Source organism: Drosophila sechellia, chromosome X, assembly GCF_004382195.2.
Source record: "Drosophila sechellia strain sech25 chromosome X, ASM438219v1, whole genome shotgun sequence".
In the NCBI taxonomy this organism is placed as follows: domain Eukaryota; kingdom Metazoa; phylum Arthropoda; class Insecta; order Diptera; family Drosophilidae; genus Drosophila; species Drosophila sechellia.
In genome coordinates, this window is record NC_045954.1 from 15478639 (window position 1) to 15501904 (window position 23266).

At 45.1% G+C, this 23266-nt stretch overlaps 1 protein-coding gene across 2 annotated transcripts in view; it reads right to left on the reverse strand.

Annotated features, from left to right (window-relative positions):
• Positions 1-14: 14 nt before the first annotated feature.
• Positions 15-23266, reverse strand: part of LOC6620492 (adenylate cyclase type 9) — a 58116-nt gene continuing 34864 nt past the window's right edge. Inside the window, exons 1-5 of one of the 2 annotated variants that reach the window (XM_032726154.1) lie at positions 11097-11509; positions 8963-9240; positions 5649-6839; positions 5479-5579; positions 15-5418 (exon numbers count right to left, since the gene is read on the reverse strand). In XM_032726154.1, coding sequence (XP_032582045.1) covers positions 1889-5418; positions 5479-5579; positions 5649-6839; positions 8963-9210 — 5070 coding nt within the window. In that variant the 5' untranslated portion in view covers positions 9211-9240; positions 11097-11509 and the 3' untranslated portion in view covers positions 15-1888. Of the gene's footprint in view, positions 5419-5478; positions 5580-5648; positions 6840-8962; positions 9241-11096; positions 11510-23266 lie in introns of those variants that run through there. The other variant, XM_032726155.1, reaches the window with a different exon arrangement.

Sequence of the window (23266 nt, forward strand, 5' to 3'; positions counted from 1 at the left end):
ATGAAACAACATTCTTTTAAGTACATACAATATAAGACTGCTGCCTTGGTTTATTTTTATTACTACACATCTCGCTTAGTAGGTTTGCCTATAACATTTCGATAAACTCTTTGAAATCGTTTGCTAAAACACACGTAGGACACACGTAGGATCCACATACATTTGGTTATGGCCATAATGGTTATGGCTGCTGTTTGTATCTCAGCGTTAACAACATTTAAACATTTCTACACATCGTAAACAGGACTGCTAGACTTCTCATAAATATCATTCGCTCTTTGAGTTCAATGTTTTTTTTTGTCAGTTTCGTTTTTGTTTTATAAAAATATACAATTATAAATATAAATATTCATATATATATATATATCATTTGCATATATATATATATATATCATGCTGTATGTACACTTAGAGGTTTCAAAAAGACAAGAAAAAAATGTACGTCTTTTTAGTTTTTTTTGTCGCTCAATAAATTAGTAGAAAATACTTGTTTTGTTAATATAAAAATACAGTAGGGTCCATAGGTTTCGATACACATACACGTTTACATTGCAATATATTTTCACTGATTTTTGTAATTAGTTTTTTTGGTTTTTTCTTATTTTTTTCGTGGCGGAAATAGAGTTCTGCTTAAGTTTACCATTAGAAACTGGCAATGTTGCATTGCACAAAAGGTGTGTTTTGTATAAAAAAATTATACAAAAGGCTATAAAATTATTTTTTCCGGTGTCTTGGGGGTTGGTGTGTGTGTGTGTGTGTGTGAGTGAGGTGAAAGCTTTTTTTGGTGGGTGAGTGCGTGTCTTTGTGTGTGTATGGCAAGCATTTTGGTGCATACTTTTCGGTCCTTTGCTGGGTACATTTAATGTAAAAGCGGCGTGTTATAATATTACTACATACATTTGTAGATCGTTAAATATAACTGCTTTACTACAAAAAACGTGAAAAAAAAATGAAGCTACACTGGGAAACCAATTTCCTCGCCATTTCCTCCGATGTTATGCTAAAAACGGACGACACAATGATCATTTGGTTATGATTCTTCGAAATCCGACGTAATCCTACATAATCCGACCCTGCAGACCCCAAAAACCCCTCTTATATGGCAACAGATCTTCGTCTGCGAGACACAATCAGCAATCGTTTAACTTTAGCTACGTACATTTATATACACACATTGATCAACATCGAACAACGGCCAATTTATACATGTAATATCCATTCGTTGGCTCAAAAAAATTGTTATTTAGTTACTTATATGCATAGTGGGCTAACTCTATGTTACATTGAATCTACATACAATCCACATCTATATTTCGCTACTACCATTTAAAGCCACGTATTTCCATTAGTTTAATTAAGTGTAGTCTATGTATCTATTTGAAAAAAAAACAGTGGTAGAATGGAAAGAAAGCATTTCGTTTTGGTTGTGCAGATGAGTCAACACACACATATTTTGCATATGCCATAGTTGATGGTCTGCTTCCGGTTGGATTTCGAATACTCCAATACTCGTTGGCCATCCCATAAAGACGCAGTTAACAACAATCAATCGATGGATCAATCAATCAACCAATCAATCACTAGCAACTTTAAACCGATTCTATCGTTCCTAACGTTTCTATCTATTCATATTCATTTATATCACAAAAAACACGGTTGCTTTTTTTAATTTTCAACCCCCACCCCTTTGGGTAATCCCTCGCCCCGCCCCTCCGATTTTGTATCCCCTGGATCCGGCTTGGTTCTCTGGCCACAGCTCCATACTCTTAGCCATTTGTGGTTGTCGACGGATGGTCTGGTTGTCCGGGAAACTTGCTGCCCTACCGTTAGAGTCATTAAATGCAATTTTGAAACCATTTTTCAAGTGCCTTGCTACCCTGCAATTTTCCTAAGTTTCCACTGGCATTGAGTTGTTGTTGGCTGTTGTTGTTGTGTTGCTGGTGGCAATGTTGTTGTTGTTGTTGCTGCTGTTATGGTTGTTGTTGTTGGTTAGGGTAATGGTGTGGGTGTGGCTGGTGGCTGCGGCGGTGGGTGCCAAGTGGCTGCCACCATTCGCCTGCAGCGATTCCTGTGACTTGAAGAGCGTGGTGGTCTCACTGGAGTGCAAGTCATCGTCCTCCTCCTCCTCCTCCTCGTCATCGTCCTCCGCCTGCTGCTCGCCCTGCACCACATCCTCATCCCGCTCCACGCACTCATTCTTCTTAGTTGGCAACCGATCAACCTTATCAGCCTCGTCATCATCCAGTGGATTATCTCTTCGTGTCGTGTAGAGGAACACCTCCATGTGATCCTTGCCCTTTACATAGACACTGCCACGTGGCTCGAACTCATAGCGATTGGTGAGGAAGGGCAGGCAGTCCTTGCCCACCTGGATGCGATTGGGTAGCCCGGTGGAGTCCATTCTGGAGGCCACATTGACTGCATCGCCCCAAATATCGTAGTACAGCTTGCTAGTACCGATTACTCCAGCCGTCACATCGCCAATGTTCATGCCAATCCGCAGGATGAGATTGAACTCCAACAGATCCTTGTTGAAGGCATCCACCACCTCCTGCATGGCGATTGAGAACTCCATCAGTGTGTGAATATGCTCGTCCCCTGTGCCACGATGCGAGGGATCCAATCCACTGGCCGCCATGAAGGTCGAACCAATTGTCTTGATCTTCTCCACAGACCGGAATTCCGGACGTGAGAGCAGCTCATCGAAGTCACCAATCAGCTCGTTGAGCACACGCAGGAACTCCTTGCCGCCCAGATAACTCTCGTCGTACATCTCATTGAAGTTCACGATTGAGGCAAAGATGATGGCTATGTTGTGATGGTTCTCCGAGTACTTGGCCGTGTTCTTCAGATGCTCAGCCACGTGCTTGGGTATAATGTTGTGGAGCAGCATGTCGGCCTGGTTCTTCATGTTCTGCACCCGGACCTTATCCTGATTGGCCACCGCATTGCCGTAGAAGGTCAGCCGATAACCAATCTCAAATTCGCGATTGAGGAACCAGACCAACACCAGGATGAGCAGCAGATCCAGATAGATTTCCACGTGATAGTCCTGGAACCACTTGATCTCCTGGATGAAATTCGACGCCTCCTGATCCTGCTGCTGGTCACTCCGATTGTGACTGTAGACCATCAACTGGGACACTGCAATGCCAATAAAGCAGAGGGCTGCCAAAAAGGCCAGCACATTCCGCACCCAGCAATTCAGCTGTGTGAAATTGCAGAAGTGCACGATGCACACAAAGATCAGGAATCCATAATGGTACTCAAACGCCTCCAGTTGCTCCAAGTCCAGGAGCAGGAAGTTGGCGATGATCAACAGCACTGGCATGGCCATCAGAACGGCCAGGCAAATGTGCCACGGATACCAGCTGGATATGGCCTCGAAGATGCGATCCGCACAGGACTCAAAGTGTGGTGTTCCCCCCGGTGCAGCTCCTCGCTCCTCCCGCTCCAAATCCTCACTGGTCGTCGACTTGGATCTGAATCGATTGCTGACATTGCTACCGCTCTGCCGGCGACACATTTGCCTTGTGAAGAGGAAGAGGGCGAACACTTGGATGCCTGTGAAGCAGGAGAACAAGGTCACCCACAGACGGAAGCTCGGCGATACCGTGTTCTGGGTCATCAAAAACAGAGAGACGGAGATGCACAGATAAACCGCAATGCCCACGAATATATCAATGTAGGTATTATAGCGTGGCGTGGCCAAAGTCGGCGGTCCTTCCGTCTCATTTTCCGCTCCAAATCGATGGGCCTTCGAGCGGAAATCGCGTTCCAACTGCCGTGACTTGAAGTACAAACTGAATTTCCGCAACGGCGGTTTCACCAGATAGCTCCTCTGCGACCTGGCATTATCCCGAACACAACGGATTAGCTGGAGGTCCGATTGCTTGCGCAATTGCTGCAGGCAGGCGGCCAGAGGATCCGCCATTTGCGAGGAGCAGGCGGGCATCAGGAGAGGTGGTGGTGGTTGAACCGCCAGCGGAAGTCCCAGTCCCTGCACCTCTCCCAAGTTGGAAATACTGGACGTGGAGCTGGTAAAGTAACCGGAGACCCTGTGCTGACTAATCGCCGTCTGGTTGAGTGCATAGATTTGCTGTTGGATCGAGGATCTGCGCGAGTTGCTCTTGATCCCGGAATCCTTGCGCGAAGTGGCCGATGGGCAGATGCTCGACTGGCGGGAGTGCGTTGGCGGAAAGATGCTACCACCTCCGCCGGAGTTGCCCGGAGCTGGCAAGCAACAGGGACTCGTGGACGAAGTGCCCGGTTCCAGGCTATTCGGTGTGGGTCTACCGGTTGCCAAGGTGGATGCGCGTGGTCGCGGGAGTGGCGATTGCTCTACCGGTGGCGCAGCCTGGGAGGTGCCAGCTCTTCCATCGGCCCCGACTGCTGCTGGTCCTGCTGCTCCGTTTACTCCTCCCGTTGACTGGCGGCCACATTGCGATCTATAGCTGCCCGAACGACCGAATGGAGATATATCGCTCCTTGACTGACTGATGTAGGATCGCACATCGATGATGTCATCGTACATGGAGTACTGACCCGGAGAACAGCAACCTCCGCCTCCACTGACTCCCGCCTCCGGCGATCTGAGCACGCTGCTTGCCAGTGCCGTGGATGTAGCTGCATGATGGAGCACCGGACGAGCGGCCGGGATGTCCAGGGTCTGAGTGCGATGGTTGGACTCTACCAAAACGGGCAACTGCTGATAGCCACAACCGTTGCCATTCTGCATCTGGTTGTCCATGAATGACAAGGTCTCCTCGGGATTCAGTTGATTTTGATGGTGCAGCTCCTCCTTCTCCTTCTCCCGCTCCCTCTCTCTTTCCTTGTCCAGATGACCAGCGGAGGAGCTGCCGCCGCAGCTACTCCTGTTGGTTAATTCCTCAAATCGCTTGAGGAATCGTGGAATTTTCCACACCTTTAGCTTGATCTTCGATCGTGTTTCGGCCGCTGGGGGATTCGCTGGCGGTAGCAACGGTGGACTGACTGGTGGTTGTTCATCAGAGTCCAGACTGCCGGGCAGAGACTTGGTGGTGATGATGATCTTCGGTCGTTCCCGCACCACAATCACCGGTGGAATTCCCGCTGCCGCCGGATGGATGATGCCACGTTCCACATCCCGGTCGCGGCTCTGCGACTTCTTGCGCATCTTCATGCTCAACGAGGTGAGACGCGGTCGCATGGAGAGCACCGGCGAGGGATTCAGCGAGCTGGACAGCTGACCCACCGGCGAAGCCGGAGGAACGTTCGGCTGCACCGCCGACACATTGGTGGCACTCTGGGAAAGGGAGGCGCCATGGGCGCCGGGCAAAAGCAGGGAACTGCCAGTGGCATTCGCAGGCATGCTGGGACTCAGGCTGTTGGTGCGTGTGAAGTCGCGTCGTCTTCCCACCACGAAGTACGTACGATGACCTGATGGATTGACAAACATTAGGGGATTTCCAGAGGAAAGTAGTCAAAGGGTACACTCACCAAACACCTCCTCGCCCTCCTCCAAGTAGTAGGCATCGCCCAGAAAGCTGGATGTCTCCTGCGAGATGTGCACCTGCTCCGGTTTGCCCGAGGATTCCATTCTGGAGTAGAGATAAAGCGACAGTTAGGCAATTGTAATCTTTGGGCGTGATAACCACACGACAACTTACTTATTGGCCAGGCTGACGTCGTTGCTCCACACATCGAACTTCACCCGCCTCGTGCCGACGATCCCGCAGAGAACTGTTCCCGTGTGGACGCCCACTCGCATCTTGACACCCTCGTGGCGCTGGGCATCGAAGCAGCGCATGGCATCAATCATGCCCAGGCCCATTTCCACACAGCAAATGGCGTGATCCGCCCGTGGCTCTGGACAACCGGACACGCAGTAGTAGCAATCGCCCAGCGTGGAGATCTTCTCGCAGCCACTCAGCGAGCAAAGGTCGTCAAAACGCTCGAAGAGATCATTGAGTATCTCCACCAACTGTTCGGCTGTTTTCGTCGAGGACATGCGGGTGAAGCCAACGATGTCCGCGAATAGGATGCTCACGTTCTCCATGCTGTGCATGTGGAATGGTCGGAACAGGGACTTCACATCGTTGGAGGCACGTGGTCGCATGTAGTGGGATTCCGGTGGCAGTCCACCGGCATCCAGACCCGACGGACCACCCTCATTGAGCAGCATATCGGCCACTTTCGGCGGCATCACCGAGTGTATCATCTTCTCCTTGAGCTGCTTTTCCATCTCCAATTGGCGACGCACGAGGAGATTCTGACCCACCTTCATGAAGGTGCCGCGCATGCGCACCAGATTCATGATCAGCACATGCACGCCCACCAAGTGCACACTCAGGTGGGCCATTATCCGCAGTATGAGTATCCTATTGCTGGGATCTCCGTTGGCCTCCATTCCTGATCCTCCAGCTGCTCCACCGCCGCCGTGCATGGGACCTCCATGAATTGCACTGCATCCGATTACCATGTGCGAGACCATCTCGAAGGCAATCGAATAGCTGATCGCCGTACTGGCGCCCAGCCACAAGGGCATCGGTAGAGCCGTGTAGATTAGCAGGACGATCTCCAGGCAGATGGCGAAGTGACCCAGCGGACTGAACGCCCGGCCCGTGTAGGTGAGGAATGCCAATGAGGCGCCGCAGAGTAGCAGCGCAGTTATCGCCGAGGTCACCGTTCGGTGCTCCCTGTACAGGTCCCAATGGGTGAAGCACAACGCCATGATGGTGACCAGCGAGAGCATCGAGAAGGAGCTAGAGATTGGGCGCCAGAAGTCCTCCGATCCGCCATCCACCACGAAGTACAGGCACCACATCAGCGAGCAGAGCAGGATGTACGAGAGGGTGAACCTGGAAGGCAGTGAGCGAATTGAGACGAATAATCATTAGGAACGAGCTCCCAGGAAATAATTGGGATTGTATTTCCGTTGATTAATGGGGTTAGGTGCAGTACAATATGCCCGAGAAGCCAAGGACTTGACCCAACTGGGTGGCGTCGGGGTTTTCCCGTTGGCCAGCGATGGCAAGCACTTCAAGATTCTGACGTTCATCCCATTTAACTTTCGCTTGCAGGCAGGCAGTGCCATTCATCCTAATTAACGCCAACTGCAGCGAAAGGAAAGCGGCTGAGAACTGGAGCGGTAAGCGGAGAAAGCGGCTTCCTCAACTTACTTGCCCAAGCTGTCACCATGGGAACATTTGCCAGTGGAACTGCATTCATCACCCACTTGGTTCCGCTCCAGGGAGCAGAGGTCATTGCGGAACTAAACGGGTAATGCTGCCCAGATGACGACCACCACCTGCCCGCTAATTTCCGGCCATTGTTGATGGCTTAGCCAGCTGTTGGGACCAGGAGCTGTCGCCATTGTTTCGAGCAACTTTGGCTGGCAACACCCTTGGTCTCCATCAAAAGTTCCCCAAGTGAAAAAGTGTCAAGAGCAGAGCACTGCGCTTTCCATCTTGCAAAATTCAAATTTCGGACTTGGCGAACTTAAAACTTTCCGAGGCTTACATATGCCAAAAGCTGGTTCGGGAAACTTTTCAATTTTAAAGTCCTAGTAAATGAAGTAGTGCGAATGGCAACTTCCAGGAATCACAGGTGATTCAAAACATTTTAGGGGAACTGTAAAAACTAACTAAGAACTAACCAGCAAACTCATTAGACAGAAAATGCAAATGAATGTTAGTGTCTTCAGTAGTTTTTTGAAAAGTTAGCTTCACCCGCAAGCGAACTTAATATATCTGGTTTAAAAATTCCCCAGCTGACAGTACTGGCAGCCAAATCGATTGGTTGTTTGCCTTTTTCTGGTGCCGCACGCGAAACTGCTGCAATTGGCAGCCAAATGGCCCGAAATGGCATTGACCTGCAACTAACCCCAAGACCCTTAACCCATACCTCTTACTCCGTAACCCACACCCCCCAAGACCCCTTAGTTCCGCGGATGCCCCACACCTTCGTCCACCTCTTTGGGTAGGCACACGCCAACGGAGCATTTATGGCGGCAATTTCGCCATCCTGAGCAGTTACCAGCCCCTCAGCCACTAATTCCGGACCCCTGGTACCCTGATCCCGCCCAGAAACCCATGTTCTTTGGCGTCGTGTTGATTGCATGCACGTCCGTGTGTTGGACTCCCCTGCGATTCAATGGAACCGTACACCTGCAAAAGGGTTAGTAAAAAAGGGTCTATCCAGGCGGAAGGCAGTCGTCGGGGTCTTTGGGCTAAATGGAATCTCCGCCAGGTGTCAGCGAACCTGTGACTTTTAAACACATAATTGGATGTGGAAAAGTGGTTTGGAGTGTGTAATAACAAATACATATTTAATAGGATTTTTAGGGACACTGAAAATACGTGCTTTTAAATTATGCGAATAGAATAGATTTGATTTTCCATTTGCCACAATTACTAAAAATAAACTAGTGGGTGCAAACACAATTAGGAGCAAGCATTTTTTTAGCCATTTATTATTAGCCTCATTTTCTAAAGGTTTTCCATTTTGCACACCATTTTTCGCGTATTTATAACGATTTAAACGAAACGATATTTAAATTGTTCCAAATCGTGGAGAATAAATGGCGTTGTAAAAGCTTTAAACCTGGCAGAGTTGGCCTATTTGTTCTTTTGATTGCGCTGGCTGACAGCTCGATTTGCATAGTTGAGTACTTGAGCAGTTGGTTGGGTGGAAGCCACGATGATGGACGGGTTGACCCACTGGCCCCACTTAGATTTAATTCCGTTTTGGATGCCCCACCCCGCTGCGATTTTAATTACAAGAGCGCGGGAAAAACCCAGACTAATGATACAAATATTGAAGCACAAAATAAATCATTTAATTTAAGAACACAAATCGTATGAATCTGAATCTACTTCATCATTAAGTGGCAACATGTATCTGCATATTTCGAAAGGGGAACATAGATACTTTTACATTGGTTTGACTTAAGTGATAAGTCGCAATCATCTATATCCTTTACCTGTATCGCATGCGGATGTGTGGAAAGACGCTGGCCTGGTACTGCTCCTCGAGAACCGGGGAGTCGAACTTGGGGTCCAGCCAGGACTTGGCCGCCGCCCGCTCGAATGCCACTGGGAGCATCACGCTGCAGCAGGAGTGCCGCCGGCCCGTCTGGCTCAGGTAGGTCTGGATGTGGGGCGCCAAGGCGATCTGGATGTCATCGGTGGAGTTCGCACGGCTATCGTTGACCAGAACGCCCGGCGGCATCGCCCTGGAGCTCACCGACTGGCGGCGCGACTGCAAGTAAAGCAACGAAAAGGTTTAGTTTGGAAAAAATATATAACATATTTAAATAGTATTGAAAGATTTAATGCATCTGAAATAATTGCCTTTTTTCTTAGTTTTTAATATTAGAACGTCTATTAAATATTATTAATACAACTTAAGTGGCTTGTCATTCCTTTTGGCCATAATAAATACTAAAATGTACACATCATTAAATTTCAATTTCTAAAAACAGCATTTTAGCTCTTTGACTTTCAGAAGTATAAATGTTTAAACAATTACGCGACTGAAATAGTCCGCAAATCGTGTGGCACAAGAATAAAAGTAAACAAAATTATAATAATAGCAACAAAGGGGTTGAAATGCGAGGATTAGCGGATTATTCAACGGAGCAACGGAGGCAGCCATTGCGAATGGGCGTGGCGGTGGGTGCGAGGTCAAAGGTCACGGCCAAGGGACCTCAAATCTTTGCCATTTCGCAAATGGGTCATTGGCTTTCCGAGCTATTATTTCCCCAGGCGAATCGCACAAAATTGCACTGAAAATCTAGTTTTGGTTGATTTTATTTCAACTGTATGATGTTATTTTAAAAAACCTTAAACATCAAATAAAAACACTTCTTAACGACATGAAAACTAGTGACGATAGCACCTCAACATCAACAAACCAGAGTTATAATATCAACTTTTGTAACGAAACATGTTTTTTTTATTAAGAAAATACCATATCTAAAAATTATGTGCATATGCAGTAGTGCTCTTCGTCACTACGTGGACTGCCGGCCACAGTGATAAATCACTGATTTATGGCCCCTCGTAAAAATTCCTTTTAAACGCTTTTTAATTTCCCTTGCCTGTAGTATTTCTCATTTTTGATTATCACCAAAAATTGCCGCAGCGCAAGTCACGCGACAACGGCTCTGATTTCTGACTTCCGATTTCTGACTTCTGATATTTGCCAGCTGATTTGCGATTGCTGATTTCTTTCGGCCTTCGATTTCGGCCAATCTTATCGGGAAATGAGCGAAGGTTGGGTGCCCAGTAAGCCCAAAGCCAAAAGAAAGCAGCAGCCCAAAGTGCAGCCGCAAATCGCTGGCAAAATCAAGGAACAGAGACGTCAATTTTGGGCGCCCAATCACATCGCGTATACGACCCGTGGGCGGCACTCGAGCGAAACGCTCAAACAAAACGGACAAAGTTGCTAAGTTAATCATAAAAGCATTCACCATACAAAGCGACTTGGTTGTTCATTAAGAAGCCGCTAAAAAGTCGGTCCAAAAATAGAAGTTGGTGGAATACAAAAAAAATAGATAAGGTGCGCGGAGTAACAAACCTAAAAATGCCCCAACACAATCTATCATTTCAATAATTTCATAAGCTATTTTAAACATTGTTAACTACTCGTATAAGTGCTAAGTTTTCATTGGTAAAAGTCTAAAAATAAGACATTTGTAGCTACGATCAAATATAAAAAATCAAAATATTCGAATATTGCCTACAAAAATGAATAAATGAATACAGCAGAAGAAGTTTGAATGCCGAACAAAGGGGTATTAAAAAGGTTCTGACAAACTTTTATCATTTGGGTGGGGCTGATATACAAGATACAAGCGCGAACACAGCTTTCATTCACCTTTTTACCCTTTGAAGCGACTTTTGGGATAAAGTTAACCAAATCTGTGGGCATATTTTGGGTTTCTTTTGCCCGCTGAATCCTTTTCCTGACCGCCAAAGCAAATATTTAATTTGCAAATTGCTAGCTGACCCTTGAATTCTTCTTAATACTCCACGTTTTTTTTTTTACCATCATTTAGGGATTGCGGTTTTTTAACAAAATGTGTGTTCTAGTTTTCCACTGCTGCCACCTACCGAATAACAATCCACACAATTTCCATGAACGTGAGTAAAACATTGCACATATATTCGAATGGTCGGCAAGTGCGCGACAATAGCGTTAAACAATAAACAATTCACTTAGAGTCCCAGCATTTTCGTCGTATTTTCTTCGTTATTTATTGGCAATTGGAAATTCGCCTCCCGCGCTATGCGTACGTTATTCGATTCGATTTGAATGCGGCTTGGATTCGATTTGATGCGATTCGATGCGATGCGATTTGATGCGATTTCATTTGATTCGATTTGTGAGTGAAACGGAAACAGTTAACGAAACAGCAACAGCAACAAATGGCTTCCGAGCGGAGAAGCGGTGCGGTTCAACGAATTCCGTTGACGCGACGCTGAATGAGAACTGATTTGAATTTTTCGGTGCGACGTTGGGGATTGTGTCGATTGTACCGCCGTCGATCGCCAGCGCTAAAATAGCAAACAGCAAACAGCTGACAGAGGCAGAAGCAGAAGCAGAAGCCGCAGCCACAGCGTTTGGAGAATGCAAAAAGCAGGCAGCTTATCGTCTAGCTGATAAGGCCAGGTGAGCGAGAATTGGCGGCGGGTAACTGAGCAATCGCTCGAATCGCTCGAAATCGAAAACGAAATCGGAGAGCGAAACAGATAGGGATCTACTTGAGATCAGTGTCGCTTCGAATGTCGCTTTCAAGTGGCCAAGGACCCCCGGCCATAATCTATGAGGCGACATTGTTGTGGGACCCGTAAAATATAACAAAAAAATTTAATATAAATAGCGCTCGGCTATTCCGGCAGTTGGGGCCAGATAAGATAAGGATCGCTCCAGACACGATTCTTTCTTTGCCATGTGAACTGGCCGGGGGAAATCGCCTTGAACTTCTTCGGCAAGTGCACTCATTACACACTCACTCTTTCGCGCGTTCATTCACTAATTTACACGTGGAAAAAAGTAGGGGAACTAGCAGAATATTTTAAATATTATTTTAGTATTTCATTTGATTTACTTATTACTAACATATGTATTTGGTCTTGTTTATTATAAGGCTTGTGCAAAATATTTATTATTGCGTCTAAGTTGATCTCATTAGTATGATCATAAGATCAATGTCAACTTCGCAATATATACCCAGGAATTAACACATTTGATGAAATTATATGCAAATACAGGCAACAGAGGCACAAGTAACTAAGAAATTAGCAATAAATATATATATATATATATATATATATTGTTTATAAAGTACTGACTTTTTCGAACTTTGAACTGCAAAAACAAAGGTATAAAAGACAGTAATGCCTTCAAAGATGCTTCTGACAAGACGATCTTGTAGATACATATGTATGTGGCAGATAGGAGATACGAGCGATATGATAAAATGCCAAAAGGCTGACAAAAGCAGATGTCTTGCGAATATTATTTCTCTTCTTTATTATCGTGCACTCAGCCATTCGAGGAATAAGTCCTCCTGCTCCTCCAGTTCATGTACATGGTATATAGATATGTATATATAATACATATAGTGGCCGACTTAATTTGGCAATTAAGCTGCTGTCCATGGCGAATATTCCTTTGATTGGCTTTCTAGAGTCCTGGCCAGCGTCCCTTTTCTATTTACATTCGATTTAAGGGGCCTTTGTGATGTTGGCTCAGTGGCTTGCATAATGCATTCGGCAATTGGGGACAGGAAATTGGAATTCCGTTGGCAGTCGTCTTGAATTCTTGGCCAACAACCACCACTCACACAAACTACCACCACCACTAGCACGACAATTCTGCTGGCTGCAAATCAAATTCCAAATATTTGTTTAATTAAACTCTCTTGGCAGCCGCATCAATTCGCCTGGCAAACGACAACAAAAGCGGCAAACTGTTAAGAAGTTTTTGAATATTAATTAGCAGAAAAGCCAACGGCAGAGGCGAAAGCCAAGTAGCAGCCATGTTGGCTGCCACTTATCAGTAAACTGATAAATTTACGCCGGATTTTTCAGTACGGCGATTCGCAGGCGAAGGCGGCCGAGGCGAATGGGGCGTGGCACGGATATACCTAGGAAGTTACCAGCGATAAATCGATCTGTTTTGCAGTTGGATAAAAGGGTATGCTCATATCAAATTGCAGACGCTCGTTGATTAGTGGTAAAATAATATGACTAAGAATGGTATTTTAATCTGTAGAACGCAGAAAAACATTTTATTGGTATTATATATATATATATAACAATATAATATCAGTAGAGGCAACAAATATTAGTTCATTTACTTTAAAATTCGATAAACTTTCAAGAACAATTTTAGTAATATCCGTTGACCATTAAAATTCAGTTCGAAATAAAGTGCGCATTCTGAACTTTAAATTTGGAACTTTAAATTTGGCAGAAAATGAAGAAACCCCATTATTGAGTTACTATGAAATCTTAACAACATTTGAGAAAAAATTGCAGTTGACCGAAGCATATTGAAATTCAATCACTGCCGATGGCCAATTTGTGCGGATCGATTGCGTTGTGGTTAGCACTCTTTGCAAGGAGCTCGTCTCGTGGACCAGTGGTTGGTTGCACCAGGAGCGCTTTTCGGTCCTAGCCCAACGAACTTAACCCCCTTTGCCCCCTTAACCCCTTGCTGCCCGTTGGGCATACAAAGGAATGGCGGGCCAGCAATGAGTGTCCAACAAAGTCATGCCATAGCCCAGTGCTCCGTGCTCCATGCCCAGTGGATGGTGTCATGTCCATGTTGCATTCCAAAATATGATTAACTGTCAAAACAGGGCGGTGTCCAGCCAAGGGGGGCGTGGCGTGGGTCGGGTCATGTGGAGAGCAGGTCCTTGGTATCAGTGCGGTTTTCCATGTGGCTGAAGTGAATGCACTTGTGGTCCCTGTGCTGCACATGCCACGCCCACCACACAGCAGCCCACTGCATCCCACTGCATCCCCCTGCATCCCGACGAGCGTACAAACTCACTCAAAGTGTAAATAAGCACTTAAATTTTTAATGAATACACATGAAGCTGGAACCGAAAACGGGCAAGTGTTCTTGCGAATATCCTGCATGCCATGGATGCGATGGATATGGGGGCGATATGTGTTTAGTGGAATGGCGTCGCCAAAATGCAATCAAAGCAAATGCACTAAACTTCTGCCGCAAAATGTTGCAAGGGGATAACGAGGCGCTTACTTTAAATAAGCCGCATCCATTTTGATTTCGGTCATCAGTTTTAACACACCGAAGGAAATGGTCAATCAAATGGGTAATTCATCTGGGAAATAATCACCATAAGGTGCCAAAGTTGGCGACTATAGTATTAACGATTTGTTTCGAGCATTTTAGTTTAGTTTTAGTTGTTTCTTTCTGTGCATGCCACTTACACGCAGCAGAAAGAAAGTGAACGTTTGGATGGCCAACTGAAATATGCATGAGTAGGTTTTTCCGAGCCCCAAAAACCTGGACCTCGCAAGATTTTCCGTTTGCCCGCATTCGAAATGCACAAAGGACATTCCAAGGATGGGCACGAAGGATTCGAAGGGCGGTGGGTGGTGGGTGGTGGTGGTAAACAATAACTGAAAATGCGATTATAACAAAGCGGCCTACACAAGGACAACAACGAAAGATGTACGAAAAAGATGAGGGCAGACATGCGAACGGAAAAGGCATGTATAATGCATAAACTGGAATATAATCGAGTCATATATGTATATATATAATCGAGTCATATATGTATATATATATATATATATGGCATATGCTTATATAAAGAAGCACTCGCACTTAAGCCGAAAATCCGTTGGCAACAATTGTCCCCAACCGCCCACCACCCCCCTGAATGCCAAATGAAAAGGCCTGCGCAACAGCATTGCAAAAAAAGAGGGGGAGGGGGGGGGGGCGGATTCCCCAACCTTCGACCCTTCGCCATCAAGTCAATAAACAGTGACAAAACGTAGAGTGTGCCAAGTTCAGCATATGTAAGTGTGCTCTGCGAACGTGGGATGCAGGATATACAGTTTTGTTCGAAAGCAATTGTAGTCCTTGATGGCCAAGACTAGTTGTGTTTAGATAGTTAAAACCCACGATGGTTTTGTACTCTATATTCCCTACATGTGCCCCAGCATGTGACTTGCAGCTCTTGAGAATTGGACTCAAATGAAATGAAAATAAAATGAAAACAATGGAAATATATCGCACACTTTGAGGCTGAGTTACAGGCACCGACAATTACTCGCGCGAATTTGTTGAACTTGTGTGTGTGTGTGTGAGTGAGTGTGCGAGTGTGAGTGTGTGTAATAAGCTGACAGCGAAAAAATCAATTTAAAAAGACATTGCCAAGGATAATGAGCAGCGCCAAGGAAGCGCCGCAGCTCTGTCGGGGAAGTTGGGGAATTCCGGAGACAGACGGTGCCTGCCATCGGAATGAGATTGTAACTGGGATTGGGAATGAGAATCGCAATCGGAATCGGAATCGCAATCATCATAGGCCCAATCACCATCATCGCCAGCCAATGCCGTGCGACCTGGGCCAAGGATTTCGCCATCACAAATCGCGCACTCAAGGGAGCTCTCAATCGGAATTGCCGAGGTCCTTTTCGCATAAGTATAAATTCCAATAAAACGCTAACATTTTCCGCTCCGCTCCTCACACATGATGACGTACTCCGTGCAGTGGCATTTACGTGGAATAAGTGCCCTAATTGCGGCAAATAAAACTGTTTCAGATAAGATCGAAGCTACTGGAGCTGGAACTCAAGACTCGAACTCAATAATCCGATAAGCAAGCATTATGGTAATGGTCTTAGTACCTTCTCAAGGATAATTCAAGTTTTCAACAGAGGAAAGGATTTTAAAAATTGATTGATAATTGATTAGGAAGAAAGGAAAATTATAGACTTTAAATAAGATTATTGCAAATATTTCCCCAGAATCTGCTTAAGCATTGATTGCTTAACTTCTTAGTAGGAACTCGTCGTCGTTCATTTCCTTTGTGCTCGCGGAAAGTTTTCAACTGATAATTGGTTTCAATGAAGCGTTATTTCAAAGACGGAAAATTTCTGTCTATATATAAACTGGTATATATGCATTGGAAAAAGAAGCTTACACATATATGTATATATAAGCGAACTGTTCAGTTGGCATGAGCATGAGATTATGGCATTTCCGACTAAAGTCAACAGCACTTCCGCCGCTTCACGCTTCACTACACTCAAAGTCGTGGCTCTTTTCCGCTGCAGTTTCCCATGGAAAGTCCATCCCCCAACCCCCTCCAAACCCCCATCATCTCCGATTTTCCTTTCTTCGATTTATACCCAGCACACTTTCCGCACACGTTGTCATCAAATTGTTGTGCAGCTTTACGTCCGTTTTGATGTTCCATCTTCCATTTTTATTTTAGATATAATGCACTTTGCACCTGCCACGCCCACTCGCATCACGTCGCTCCTCATTGCAGGTGACACGTTTGCTGCAGCGAAAATAGTTTTTTGCTTCTCACAACAACCACTTGAAATACCCTTTGAAAAGCAGATTTAGATGGGCGTTTTTGTATTCAATTTAGACGATTTCCAAATTACAATAAACTTTATTTCATTTTTTTACTCAATTAATGAATATCATTAAACTCAGTACCTAAGTCCCCCGTTTTCCAGGGTATTCTATAAACGCAGCACGCAGCTAACACTTTTTTCCATTATGAAGTTAACTGTATTTGGGGTTTTTGCGGATCCTTTGAGAGGCCATTACTTTAAGTGCAAAGTGGCGTCAATTCGGCCACATTCGCTGGCAAAAAATCAAAAAATTCCCGAGGTAATGCTGGCAGGTCCTTTTTAATGCATATGCAAATAAATACGTGTACTTATGTGCATTTGCTTGCATTTGTTATTCGTATGATGCGCTCGAATATCCTTTGATTAAAACAGAACATTGCATGACATTTGCTTTAAGCACGATGACGAGGAGATTCGGGGGGGAATGGCGGGCGGGATAACAAGCTGCTTCCTCGGCCAAATGTTTGGCAGTCCCAGGGAAGCGGGAAGCGGGAAGCGGGAAATGGGAAACGGAAAATGGGAAATGGGACATGGGAAAAGCCCTCGACAGAAACACGCAAATGCATTCATGTGGATGCCGCCACCAGCCGACTGACAAGCAATCTGGATGACACAAAGTGGAGGTGCTGCAAGGTTTAATTGTGGTGCCAGTCCAAGATTGGGAAAGCAGTCATATAGCTACTGAAAACTACTTACAATACCATTATTTCGGGGTAAATAAATCTTTCTATCAAAGACCAGAACTTCTACTGAACTGAAAGCTGAAACCATTTCCCGCATTGTTGGCCAACATATCAAGCATACGCCACGTGGGTCCCCAGTCAATGTGACACTCCTCCAACTGAAACTAAAACCGAAAACTGTAGCTGACGACCGAAAATGAACGTGATGATGCTGCGGATCAGGTGCCATTTCGATTGTTCGCGAAAATCCCCATTGGTGCCATATATACGCCAATATTACGCATACGCCATGTTGAACGTCACTGCATGAAATGCAAACTGATGCCAGATTTTTCTGCCTCACTGTGGAATCCACGGCTCAACCCATAAACGATCTCTGGATCACTGCGTTTGTCCACCTGATGACGTCTCTGCAAGGCGTCTGGCAAAAGTGGTGACAGCGTTGGCGGTCTTATCAGCGCAATGGCCAAAAAAAAAAGGAGAAGAAGAAGCGATAAGATCTTCACTTCAAGCTGGCTGCTGTGACAGATTGAGACAGAAATGTAAGAAGCAGAATGCTGCCAAGCAGCTGCACAGTGAAAAAAGGGGTGTTATTAATAGCATAAATTAAATGGAATTATCATTAACATGATATGCATGCTAAAAAATTACGTTTTAGTTCCTTAATAACTCTCTAAATGAAAAATGTATATATGCTATACTATTTTTTGTTGAAATTTTGCTCAAATTATTGTTTTTTTCCAGTGCATTGGCACAGCGCATTTTATATGTCCTTGTGTGCTGCTGCGACGATGTCTGATAATGAAAGTACTGAGTCCCCCGACAACGCTCGCCAAATATTTGAATTGCTTGGGATTGCAGCAATTGTCGCTGGCAGACAGAAGAAATTGTAGCGAATAAGAAAGCAAAAGTTGTGGCAAATCGACTGTTGAATCTAAGCAGAAACAGCTTGGAAAGCATGTAACTTAAATTGTATGTTTAAGTTAACTATATGCAATTTGATATATTTATATCCTTCTTTTCTTTAAGAACTGTTTGGTGGACTTCTGAAATGAACAGTCTCTATGCCGACTTACTGACATGTAAAATAAATAAATGCACAAATTACCACCTGTCCCATTTGTGCAGCTGCGATAATGTCCGAAATGCAGAATCATCGGATTACCCGATGAGATAATGCAACAATACTCTGGACCAGTACTGCTCACCACCTGTCAGAGTTCGCTGCTCACTTCGCAGTCGCTTTGCTGACACGTCACTCAGAGGAATTCTTTCGAAAAAGGGGTTTTAAAACCCCCTTTTGAAATCCCTCTTAATCCCCCTTTGCTTGCAGTAAAATGCGCTCATTTGCAAATGCGTTCACTGAATGCGATTGGTTATTTTTCCATGATTTTCGACTCTGTTTGGCCAGGCGTAATATAATTGTGTGCATGACCTTGCACCCGCTTCTCACCTGCCACCCAGCTGACGCCACCCCTCCCCTTTCGACGCCCACCACCAGCTGCCACTCCCCTTCAGTGTTAGGCAAACATCAACAAATTTATGACACTGTCGAGCAAACACAAAAATATAAAGAACAAAAAAAGTACAGGTGAGCGAGAGTGCTTCGGTTTTTTGTTTTTTTTTTGCCTCTTCTTCTTTCGGAACAGCGCATGTGGAAAATTTTGACTTTGTTTGCCCCGATTCGTACCGCCCATCCAGCCCACCCAGCCGCCCAACTCTCGAGATGATCCCCACAGATTCCCCCGCCCGCCGGTTAAACACTTTGAATGACTTTATCGCGTTTTTATTGCTGCACCATTTACCTGCCCTTGTCTTTGGTGCACTGAGAGAAAGAAATGAGCAAAGCTACGAATTTATAAAAAAAAGTCATAAAAGTCACATTTGCTTATAATTGAAAGCAAACTGAATGTTTCATTAAAACATATATACTATATCATTGAAGTTTATATTGATTGAAATCCATATTTTTTCAGTTTCAAACCTTTACAGTTTTTATTGCTTTTATGGCTGGGAATGCTGCACAATTTTTTCTGAGTGGACTTGTGCTCATTCCCGTTTCTGCTGTTGCCATTATTATTTTATGAGAATTGCTCTCGGCCTGACAGATTTATGTGGCAAAGGTCCCTGGCCCCCACTTGTCACCGGTTGCCCCTCCAGGCAACTCACAACTCACAACTCATAACCCCGCCTAAATGCTGCTTAAATTCTATTAAATCGCCGGCTCTCTTCGCAGTGGCTTGAAAATTCAGGGTGCGCGTTGTCGTGCCAAGTTTGTCACGTAGCCGCAACGTGGGCACCCAAGATTCACTCCACGCCCCGGCCCACTCCCCACCATTCCCTTTGTCATCGCAGGGAAACGGAATGCAGGAGGAGTACTCCAGTTCTAATGAGGCAGCTCCTTTGGATGGTCTGATGGCTAGGTGGTTAGTTGGTTAGTTGGTTAGCTGGTCAGTTGGTCACTTGGTCAGATGGTCAGCAAACACTCGGGGAGATTGCGTGCCGCAGAACTTAATTGATTGCCCAAAGGTCGGCAACTGGCATCCCAGAAATCCCATCCCATTCCACTGCCCGCCAGGAGAACGATGAAGTGCCGAGATGGAATAGCTTCCCAGTTTGGAATGCCGTTCTACAGGGTGAAAGAAATATCCCATCTTTGATATAAATGCACTTGTTAATTGAAATATTCGTAGCCAATTTTGCACATTCTTCAGCCTTTCTAGCTGGAAAATAATTCCATTTTAATTTGTTGCATTTGCTAATTGACAAAAGGTAAATCATGGCCATCATTACTCGATATTGTACATTGAGCGAAAAGTTTATCAATCGCCTCCCCCATTCATAACAATAAACAATTGATAGCGATATAAGATAGCTAATTAGCAATATAAACTTGTCTTACAGAGCAGCAAGTTTATCAATATTGTTAATCGGTTGCATATGCAAAGGAAATTATCTTGATTGCACAATGCTCATCAATGATATTGATAAAGCGCATATACAATCATATATTATGCACATGTGGAAAGTGATTTTAATCTTATCATGCAGTATATTAAACATTAAATAAAAAACTTAAAGAAAAAATGACCATCTGCTGTGAAATATACATTTTGATTATTGTCTATTTCCTAACGTTTTTAGCTTCAGTTTTCCCGATAGTTTCCTCGATGTAACCCCACATAATTTCCATTCACCAGCTGGCGGATAAACCCTTTTTGGGCCTTTAATTTTCACACAGCTGCCGAGGAATACATTACATTCTGCACCAGATGCTGCTAATTTCAATTGGAGTGGACTCCAGACTAGGATTTGATTTCGGTTTGTCAGAATAGCGAGAAGAAACCGAAATTCACGTTAGCTGAGTGCATTTGTATGCTGATAATATATCAAAGCACATTTTACTCCAATACAAAAAGCCGTGGCGAAGAAACAAACTAATTTTCTATTGAATAACAAACAACAAACAAATGCGAGGCGGCATAAAGAAGTTCAAGGGGAGGCAAACAAATCGAAATAGTACTTTATATGTGAAGCAGCAGCTACAGTAGTGATTCAATAAGTTGGACGAATAGTCTTAACCAACAAACGAAGTAAATAAATATACGGGATAAGTATCAGTAGTCCAAAAGGATATGTATATATATCTAGTGTTTTTCCATGTCCTTCTGTTAAGGCTTCACTGTGCTTCTTGTGTGGGCGGTACATACACACACAATGCCCATAAAAATCCGATGCCCATAGGTTGGTTGGCCAGCAAGACGAGATGCGATGTGGGATGAGAGACGAGTTGGGCCCACGGAGATGGATGATGAGGCGAAGGTGGCGAGAGGGATGCTGAACAACCGCAGAAGGCAAATTGAAAATAATGTATCCCGGCCAGCGAAATAGGAGTGGCACAAGGATGTGCCAGGACAGAATCAGGCCGAGCAACAGGAGCGGGAGCGCAAAAAGAGCCAACAAGGAGCTGGAGCCAACACGAGGAGGAGCTGCAGCCATCATCCGTCGGCCACTTGAGATTGTTGCTAATTTAATTGGATTTATTTGCTGCGTGCTTGAAACTTATGATAAGGCCGGCCGGGCCAACGGATGACAGCGGACTGCCTCGGATGCCACGAGCGGCCTCCTTATCTCTGGCAAATCGCCGAAGGCCCTCGAATGGGATATCCAGATTGGGATTTATGTCCCCGAGGGAGGGAAGCCAAGTGGGCGTCGCCACCTAAATTGAATTTTCGGCCGGCGGATAAAAGTTCCCAGGAAACAACGAACAAATATTGAAAGCCAAGCCTATGAATGAGCTCGGTTTAACCATTTCCAAGGGAGTTCTTCCAATATGAAGCTATTTAGAATAAATAATTCATATAGATATTGCATTAGATAGTTTCGTTGGATATTTATTTTATCAATGCAAGCTAAAAATTCTTATAGATACTTTCATATGATTTAAAATGGATTTATTTTAGTATATACAATTTAATAGATACTCTTTATACTGTTTAAAGAACGCCAACATATTTTGGTAAAGGATTACTGCCAGGAGCAGAAGGAACGCACTTTTAGCAGGCTAAAATGTGGGCGGTGGGTGGCTTTCACGGGATTGGGGATTACGAGCCTGGTGGGAAGATGGGAAGGACGCACACCACTTGGCATGGCATTCCTTTGGCTGCTCGCATATTGCAAATGACGTTCGACAAATCCCCGCTGGTGGCAGCTGCAGGTCATGTCTCGCCCACAAAGAGCCCCGCCCACAATTCGCCACCCACCAGCCTCATTTCAGACATTTTTGATGAGTTGCAAAGGCGGCTGACGTAATGGCGCCACCCTCTTATCAGACCCAACCCGAGTTTATTTTTATCGCACTGCTGCTGATTATGAAATTCTTTTGGCAAAGGCTCTGTGGGGCAGGCCCAAGTGCCAAAGGTTAAAGGTGAAATGTAAAAGGCAACAGGGGTGCGGGGTGACAGACCAACAATGCTAAGCAATCTGTCAAAGGTGTCAAAGCCAAATTGGGCCGCCACAGCAAATGAGGCAGCAATAATTTTTCGACAATTGTTTGCTTTACAATCCCTGGCAGCTGTCACGCTTCATTTGACAACAAAAGTCGAAGGGGAAGGAAGACGCAAACATTCCGCTGGCCACGGACAATAGATTATGAAAGCTATTGACGAATTTTCAATACATTTAAAACGCTCCCTCAAGCACAGAAAATCCTTAAAGAATTTGTAGAGCCATGTTGGAAAGTTGTCTGCTATTATATTTAATGATTTATATCATGTATGTGCAAGTTGTAAATAATTTTGGAACATCAGAATACATTTTTGGCTATCACCGCATATACGAAATCAATAACCTTTGCCAACTTTTTGGCCAAAGTGTGCTTTTCTCGGCGAAGTGTGCCATCAGCTTTGCTGTCACACCTGGCGTATGCGTATTTATTTGCCATATGTGCGCATTTTAACAGGGCACTTTGCGTGCCTCTGCCACTGAGAAGCTTTACCACTTGTCGCTGGAAGTTTATAGCTCATTATGGGGCTTAATTGTCGCCAAAAGGACGCAGAATCCGGGCGGAGAGCTGTTAACCCAAGACCGAGAGACGGAGATGCGGCGACAGACTTGGACCTGGGCGAAACTTTTAATTGGAAAACTTTCTGCATACGCACAGATAAACGCGTCTCAACGCGACAGCTCAAGCGGCCAGGACACTTGCCAACCCATTCCACCCGGCACATCCCACATCTCGCATACCGCATCCCGCATCCTGCCTCCTCCCTCATCTCCTCATATGCAAATGCATGCAAATCAGGATACAAACGGCTTAGTCCTGCCCGCGACACTGCGACATTGTCATAAATGTTTTATGTTAATTTCGATAGCTGCTGCGAGTGCAAAGGCGTCGCTGGCTTCCCCATAATGATGCGGAATGATCGGATTGCTTAAAGGTGCGCAGAACGAAGGACGAGGGCGCAG